The sequence below is a fragment of the Pinus tabuliformis genome, chromosome X (genome assembly GCF_031772625.1).
Source record: "Pinus tabuliformis cultivar Carrire ecotype Pingquan chromosome X, CPIR1, whole genome shotgun sequence".
NCBI lineage: Eukaryota > Viridiplantae > Streptophyta > Pinopsida > Pinales > Pinaceae > Pinus > Pinus tabuliformis.
The window spans coordinates 219462072-219470848 of NC_142308.1; the positions used below are offsets into that span (position 1 = coordinate 219462072).

At 37.2% G+C, this 8777-nt stretch overlaps 1 protein-coding gene across 1 annotated transcript; it reads right to left on the minus strand.

Annotated features, from left to right (window-relative positions):
- Positions 1 to 547: 547 nt before the first annotated feature.
- Positions 548 to 7855, minus strand: LOC149139128 (ribosomal RNA small subunit methyltransferase, mitochondrial-like). The gene is made up of 4 exons (XM_089450604.1): positions 7786 to 7855; positions 3389 to 3486; positions 2122 to 2358; positions 548 to 1050 (listed from the first exon to the last, which is right to left on the minus strand). The coding sequence occupies exons 1-4, from the start codon at positions 7853 to 7855 to the stop codon at positions 574 to 576; spliced, it is 882 nt and encodes a 293-aa protein (XP_089306730.1). The 3' UTR covers positions 548 to 573.
- Positions 7856 to 8777: the final 922 nt, after the last annotated feature.

The following is an 8777-nucleotide window of genomic DNA, read 5'->3' on the forward strand; positions in this document are numbered from 1 at the left end:
CCTTGTATTTGACAAGAGCTTGAGAAAAACTTCGCAGAGGAAATCGTTCAATAGGAGGGTTTCCTTTTCCCTTTTTCAGTTATATCTGTGATCATGAGTTTCCATTAACCCACAAGTTTCTTCGGATCAAGGTCTGATCCGTGAGTATTGAAAACTGTTTTCAGCACAAATTCACCTTAACATAAGCAGGTTTCAGTCTTTTAACATACATCTCATAAGTCCTGACTAATGAGACAACCGACTAGGCTAAATTGCTGAAACCTATGTGATTCCATTCTAACTAACTTGAATGCATGCTGAGACGAATTGATTCAAGGTAAAATATTTGCAAAAACAATAGTTCCCAGAAGAAAAGGTTTCAAACATGTTGAAGAAAATAAATATGAAGAGATCGAAAAAACATAACTAATTCATATTGAAATGCATGTCTGCTTAAAGTATTGCTTGCAAAGAAAAACCGAAGATGATTCGTCCTTTTAACTAAAAAGGAAAAATTCCTCCATTTGCTCATACAATGCAAATTTACCTATACTGTTTGTTGAGAAATTGCTGCCATCCATGCTCTAAATGCCTTTAAAGAAGATAATCTTGGGGAGCAAATAAACAATAGCAGGGATATATGCCTTCAAGATTAAAATTGATGAACAGGAAGATTGCACCGAGAGTCTTATTCTTTCTGGTGAAACACATCAGAGTGAATCTATTCCATTCACTCAAGTCGACTGGAGGAGGCCATGCCCTTGGTTCGATTCTCACAACAGAGGAATCCACTTTAGGGCATGGCGTAAAATGCCTCTTGCTCACATCCATAAGGAGCTTGGTACTGGCCAGAAGATCCACATTGACAGCCAGGCGATTGAAAAGGGAATCACCAGGCTTTGCCACGAGGCGGTGGCCAAATTCCTTCTGAAGCATGAGGGTGGCACTTCGAAACTTGGGCATGGTGGACAAAAGCTTGAAGATGAGCGGAGATGATATCTGGTAAGGTATATTGGCTACACATATGTCAAAAGTTGGCAAGTCTGTTCGTAGTATGTCCCCTCGCACCAACTGTCCATAACAGAAAAGAAAAAGGAGATAGTCATATTAGAGAAGAGCAACTTTGATTTATCGTAATCCCAAAAATTAATAAGGTATCACCAAAGACAACAATCACAAGGAACAAAAAAGGAATTGCAAGAGACAATTACGAAGACATCACAAGGGAACCTGCAAAGCACATAGCTTAGGCTAACCTTGCAGTAAACAGAATCTCTTTCCAGTGCATTTTCCTTGTAAATCTGGCAGAAATTTTGCCAGAATCTTGGAATTACAGGTTTGAATTGCATAAATTTAATACTGAGGTGCCCAATTGGACATAAGGGGGTAGGGAATCCATCTGCAACATCAAATTTGCAAAAAGAAGAAGTGTTTTATTGCCAAAATTGGCATTTTTCATTGCCAGACAGAAAGTGCAGTACGTTACAAGATTATGGCTTCCCAAAGCACACAGGTACTTCTAAGCATCATTAGATTGGAGAAAGGTAGTAACTGAAGAAAAGAAGGCTGCTATCACATAAGCATGAGGACTTCACCCCATAGCCAGTTTTCATCGCATAGGCATGAGAAATTCACCCTAAACCCAGTTTTCAGATTGGCAAAGATTTGAAAAAGTTTTAATGTATGTGGTATTTCACAAATAAACCTTCTTCAGTATTGTTGTCAATGTAGGATTTTTTTTTGGTTGATGTTTCCAGTTTACAAATGCAGCAAGCGCACCCTTCTCCATTATGGGATTATCACGATGAACTGAAGTCAGGTCATGCAGAAAGCATGCCCATTTCCATTATGTGAATATCACAACGAACTATAGCAGGCTGACAATAGAGATTCGAAAACATATGTCTCAGTGATTGTGGCAGAAGACCTACACCTTGCCCCATCCACATGGAGCCGGAGCCTGAGCCGCTGCTTACACAGGTGCATAGAAGCAACAGCTCATGAAGGGAAAACATGTCTCTGAGGATTTGAAACTTGGGGTGGGCATGAAGAGTCACAATCCATGTGGAATTGACATATTGTTAATGAGGTAAATAAGGTGAATGAATGTAAAAACAAGATGCAAAGGAAATTGGAACTCACCTCCAATCTCTGAGCCATTTCGGTCCCCTTTATGCGTTTGTGAACTACTTCGATCATCCGGGGATCGATCTCGACTGCGATGACTTTGTGGGTGGCCTGCAGCAACTCTAGGGTTAGATTTCCAGTACCCGGGCCGATTTCCAGGACGGTATCGCTTTCTCTCATGTCCGCTTTCTCAACGATGGATTTGAGAACACCGGGATTTGTGAGAATGTGGGATTTGTGAGAATGTGTTGCCTGCTCAGTACAGCCTTGGGATCAATCAACTCCACCCACAGACAGTACAAGAAAAGCCCGCCAACAGGGTTAGTGGGACGCATGTAGCACTAGAGAGCCCGGTTCAGCTGCCCTGATGAAACTATTCGATCTGCCAAATGAAACGCCCAAACCGTTTGGGCAACCCTTTTGAATCAACGATCAACGGCTGAAATTGTTGCAATCGTCTAACATATAATCGTGTGGCTTACACGATGACAGGTAAGCAGAGAGGGGAGTTGATTTCAGAGGGAAACGCCTTACGGCGTAATAAGAACTTGCATCATATGCACAATTAGAAAAAACAACTCAAAAGGAAACTGTTGTTTTTCAAATGGGAGTTTCTAAAATGGGACTTAAGTTTTAACATGAAAAGAAATTTACAAATTCAACATTCCTAAAATTCTAATTTTTTCATTCCTAAAATTTTAATTTCAGGAAAAATGAAATTTAAAAAAAAATTGACAATTTGACAGCACTTCTTAAAAAATTTTAAGATATTATTCCAATTTTTTTTTTAAATGACAAAAATCAATTTTAAAATTTTTTTTGACTGGTAAAATTTTCTTCTTACTTCTCTGACTTGCCAGAGACCCTTTGAAGGGCTCTGACGTGTTCAATTTTGATCCCTGATAACAACCCTCTTCTTCTCCACAAATCATGTAGCTATATATATAAACAAAATTAAACAATAAAATACAGAAACCCTTCATAATTAAATTTTCTATCTCATAAGGAACTTTCATTATTAACAATTTCCAATAAAATCATAACAAGTTCATAGTAATGCTTTCCACAAAAAGCAGCACTAGCCACATACCGAGAAAGCCAATTAATGGAGATAACAACTCCATGTTCTAACTCAAAAATTACAACCTTAAAGGCTTTTTAGCACAAACCCTTACATGAAATAAACTAAGAAAGGCAGAAGTGACATAGCTGAACTGGTTCGTTAACTAATCTCTTAATGAGTTGTAGCCTGGTAGAATCTAGAATAAAGCTTTTCACATACCCGGAGACCTGAAAGAGTAAGACTGTAACCCTCGATAGGATTCTGGAAGGTGAGCCTTGCATAACCTTTCTCGAGTGAGAAGGAACCTTTGGAGAAGCCTGTCAACCAAGAAACCATTTACATAAACACAGAAAAAGAATTAAGAAGCAATTAAACGACATTCCAAAACAAAAACTCAAAAATACCTGTACCTAGTCAGGGCTGCGATTATAAGATATCTCACTGAAGTAATGGAATTCTTGGTCAATTTGTTGTACACCTAAGGCCAACTACATAATTAGAGTGGGGATGTAGCAACAAAGGAAAGACTGTACATAACAAGTGGTAATGTGAATCATGAGGTTATAGAAGTTTTGGCCGAAACCAGTTGTCTCTGCAAGTCGAAGAAAAACATTACCAAAATACCTTACAGTCTAGTTGACAAAAGTGATAAGTATTTTCGCGATGCCATTGGATGAACCCATATCATGGAGGACCATCAATGAAGTGATAATTTCGAGGAAAATTCGATAACTGGAGAGTAGACAAAAGACTCCTGAGTCCTGCTTCTGCCAACGTTCGGAAGGCCAAATACATTGAATTAGAGTTAAACCTTTTCACAATGTAACTAACATAAATTTAATCCATGTGTATTGCGGGAAATGAATATCATCATTTAATGAATATTCCTTAGGATATCACGTATCCACTGTGGTATAATGTTCATAAGTTCAGCGCATTAATATTACTATTAATACAATGTAGTTTATAAATGTAGATTTTTTTTTTTTATTTTACTGTTTTTATGATGTGAATGTATGGAGACATGAAAAGTGGTATGAGAGCCTTAGGTTGCAAAATTGAGACATCTGGAACAAATGATTGACAATGTTGTGATGTGCACAGAGAAAGAGAGAGAGAAAAGAAGAAAAGAAGTGAAAGACAACCAACATGAGGAGAACTGAACTTACACCACATAGACCATGACAAGAACAAGACCAACATCCTTTCTAGAAGCCAATCCTGAGGTATGGGTAGAGTTGGGAGAGGAGCCACACAATACCAATGCTACTATTTTTGAAACAGTACAAAAATTAAAGGACGAAATGGCTAGGATGCTGGAAGATAATGAAAGATTGATGCAAGAACAAGAGAAAATTATGAAGATTTTGTCTGATAGAGAGAATCAGCAGTAATCGATTCCTAGTCCCAAACATGGAAACATGATTGGAGTGCAGGAATTCAGAAATGAAAACTCTAAAACGGAAGGAGGTGAATAGAATCGAGAGGAGGGATATGATAATGTATCAGATCGCAGAAAGAAAAAAAGATAGAAAATTGAGTTGCGAGGTGAATTTCGAAAGATCAAACCTCTTCTCTTTGATGGTGAATATGAGGAAGTTGTTGAAGCTTGGCTTATCAACATGAATAAGTATTTCTAGTTGTATGAATATAATCATAATTTGAAGGCTCGCTTAGCCATTTATCAGTTGCAAGGAAAGGCCACCTTGTGGTGGGAGGAAGTAAAGATGGTACGTGGAGTTAATGAGCAGAATGTGACTTGGGAAAAATTTCAAAGGTATTTTAAGGAAAAATACTTAGCTAGAATATTTTATGACGAGAAGGTGGAAGAGTTTCATAACCTTTGATTGGGGCAACTGTCCATAGACAAATTTAAAACAAAATTCACATCATTGTTGCGATATGTTCCCTACATATGGCAAGAGAAAGAAAAGGTGCAGTGATTTATCAACAGTTTTCCATTATTCATGAAGGAACGTCTTGAATTTGACAATCCAAAGACCATGGATGAGGTTATACGAAAGGCTAGTATATGCCATTAGCAAAACCGACCAAAGGGTGATGGAGGAAAGAGGTGGTTTGATAAAAAGGGAATAAGGTTTGTCTCTAGCAGTAAGGGAAACAAGACCGTTGTCAGCAAAGGACCCCATAAAGGTTAGTCAAACATAAATATGAACTAAAATCAACCCAGATTCAGAGTTCCAGGTGAGTCAAAAAAAAAAATGAGAAATCTGGATAAATAGAAGTGGAGATAGCAGCTACACCTCCAGTACAGTGTTGAGGATGTGGAGGATCACATTATGTTAAAAATTGTCCATATTGCAAGGGAACAGATCAAGTGGAACAAGTTCAGGAAGCATCAACTGTGGGTGAAGTAGCGAGGAGTATTCCTAAGATCAATGCATCCCTTAAAGATCATTAGGCAGAATACCAGCCAACAGTGGTGGAATTCAAAGGTAAGATCTTCAACCAAATTGTATCTATTTTGATTGATTCAGGAGCTACTTTGAGTTATATAAGCTCGAGAATGGTTGAGCAGTGCCATTTGCAATCTGTTAAATTTAAAAACCCTTGGCTAGTACAACTCGCCACAGGTACAAAGAGAAGGGTGCTAGCTAAAGTCAGTAACTTCCCTTTAAGACTAGCAGGTCAGCCTATTATGGAAGATTTGAATGTCTTACCATTAGGTTCATATGATGTCCTAATAGGTGTGGACTAGTTAGAGAAATGTTGGTCTCTCATTAATTGTAAAGATAAAATTATTAATTACATGGATGAAGAGGGTTTGAGACAAGAAATTCAGGGTATACAAAGACGACTGAAAATAAGACCTGTAACAGCTTCTTAATTAGTGAAATGTATTCGAAAGGGATGTCAAATTTATGCCATGCAGGTGGGGTATATCAATTCAACTAAAAAATATGGTACTCTCGAAGGTACACCTATGGTACATAATTTTCCAGATGTATTTCCCGAGGAGATTCTAGGACGACCTCCTAAAAGGAACATAGATTTTACCATTGAGTTGATTTTAGGAGCTTCCCTAGTATCTCGAGCCCCTTATCGTATGAGTGTACTAGAACTAACTAAATTGAAAATGCAAATACAAGAACTACTTGATAAAAAGTATATACGACCAAGTGTCTCACCTTGGGGAGCTCTTGTACTCATATTTAAGAAGAAAGATGGAACCTTACGAATATGCATGGATTACCAACAACTAAACAAGATGACAGTTAAAAATAAATATCATTTGCCTCCTATTGATGAACTATTTGACCAAGTAAAGGGGGCGATAGTATTTTCAAAGATTTATCCTCGCTCAGGATACCATCAAATTAGGATTAAGGAAGAGGATATAGCCAAAACAACCTTTAGAACTCTCTATGGGCATTACGAGTTCATTGTGTTTTTGTTCAGATTAACTAACACACCAGCGACTTTAATGTGTCTAGTGAATAACATTTTTCGTCAATATTTAGATAAGTTTGTATTGATATTTACTGATGATATATTAATCTATTCTCGGAACATAGAGGAGCATAAGGAACACCTAAGAATTATCCTGCAAACTTTGAGGGAGCATCAGATGTACACCAAATTCAACAAATGTTATTTATTTAAGGAACAAATTCAGTATGTGGGACACATCATTACCAAGGATGGCACTGTTGTGGACCCAGAGAAAATAAAGACCACAATGGAATGGCCAGTACCAAAGAATGTAGCTGATATAAGATCGTTTATGGGCCTGTCTGGTTATTATAGGAGATTTGTTGAATGATTTTCCAAGGTGGCATACCCCATTATCTCTTTACAAAAGAAAAGGAAAACCTTCATTCGACCCCACAATGTCAAAATTGTTTTGACCAGCTGAAGAATTTTCTTACTACCACACCTATTCTAAGTATGGCAGACCCAAATAAAGAATACATTGTTTTCACAGATACCACCAAGGAAGGTGTTGGTGGCGTGCTAATTCAAGAAGGCAGGGTGATTTCTTATGAGTCTCGGAAACTTAAGGAGCATGACCAAAAGTATTTGGCTTATGATACTGAGCTGACAAAAGTAATCCACACATTAAAAATGTGGCGACATTATTTGCTGGGTAAGAAGTTTCTATTAATGATAGATCATCATTGTTTAACTAACTATTTCAAACAGTCTACTATGAACGTTAGATAGGCCCATTGGATCGATTTTCTGAGTGAATTTGACTTGACATCAAACACATAAAAGGAAAATAAAACCATGTAGCATATGCCTTAAGCAGGAAGGTAAATTGTATTTACGTTGTCTCTTTTATTAAGGTGCATACCACTTTCAAAGAACAGATTAAAGAAGCAGCAATACAAGATCCTGAATATAAAACTTTATGGCAGCAAGCTAAAAATTCAGAAAGCAAAAAATAACAGCTGGGATATGAGGTAAATCAAAACGTTATGTTTATTTATTGACGAAGAATATATGTTCCAAATCAGAAAAATAGTAAACAAGTAATTTTAGATGAATATCACAAAATTCCTTGTGCAGGCCATACCGGATATCAGAAATTAATCACTACACTAAGAAAGGAATATTTATGGCCCGGTATGAAAAAAGAGGTGGATGAATACTTGGCCCGTTGTTTGGAGTGTCAAAAAGTGAAAGTGGAACACCAACACCTAGCCGGATTACTCCACCCATTGCCTATACCGGAGTGGAAATGGGAAACTATTTCCATTGACTTTATTATAGGGCTACCTAAATCTAAAAAGAAGAAAGATTCAATAATGGTAGTAATTGACAAGTTGAGAAAGTCTGCTCATTTTGTACATGTACAATCTACTTTTAAGGCTGTTCAAATTACCAACACATTTATGCAAAATATCTTTAGATTACATGGAATACCAAGAGTCATAATTTCTGACCATGACGTAAAATTTACATCAGCTTTTTGGAAATCCTTATTTGGAGGTTTAGGCACCCAATTACACTTTAGTACTGCCTATCAACCTCATATGAATGGGCAGATTGAGCGGGTGAATCAAATAGTAGAAGACATGTTGCAGACTTATGTAATGCAAAAACCTTCCAAATGGGAAGATTATATACATTTAGTGGAGTTTGCTTACAAAAATAGTTACCATACATCCTTGAAAATGAGTCCTTTCAAAGTATTATACGGATGTCGATGCAGAACACCCTTGAGCTGGAGCATATCGGAGGATAAGATAATGCTGGGTCCTGACATGTTAAAAGAAATGGAAAATATAGTAAAAAAGGTGCGCTCAAATTTAAATACTCCCCACGACTGACATAAAATTTTTGTTGACTGAAAGAAAAGTTTTCGGGAGTTTCAAGTCGGAGATCATGTTTACATTCATTTATGAGCCATGAGAAGTACTCTGTATTGGAGTGGGTGTGCTAAATTAGCACCTCGAATTTGCGATCCTTTCCAAATTCTGGCCCGAATTGGACCTGTGACCTATCAACTTGATTTTCCCAGTCACATACATGTGAATAATGTCTCTCATGTTTCTGCATTAAAAAAATATGTATATGATCCTAACCACATAATCAATTAGCAGTATATACAGGTAATTAGATCCTCTATGAGAATATAGTG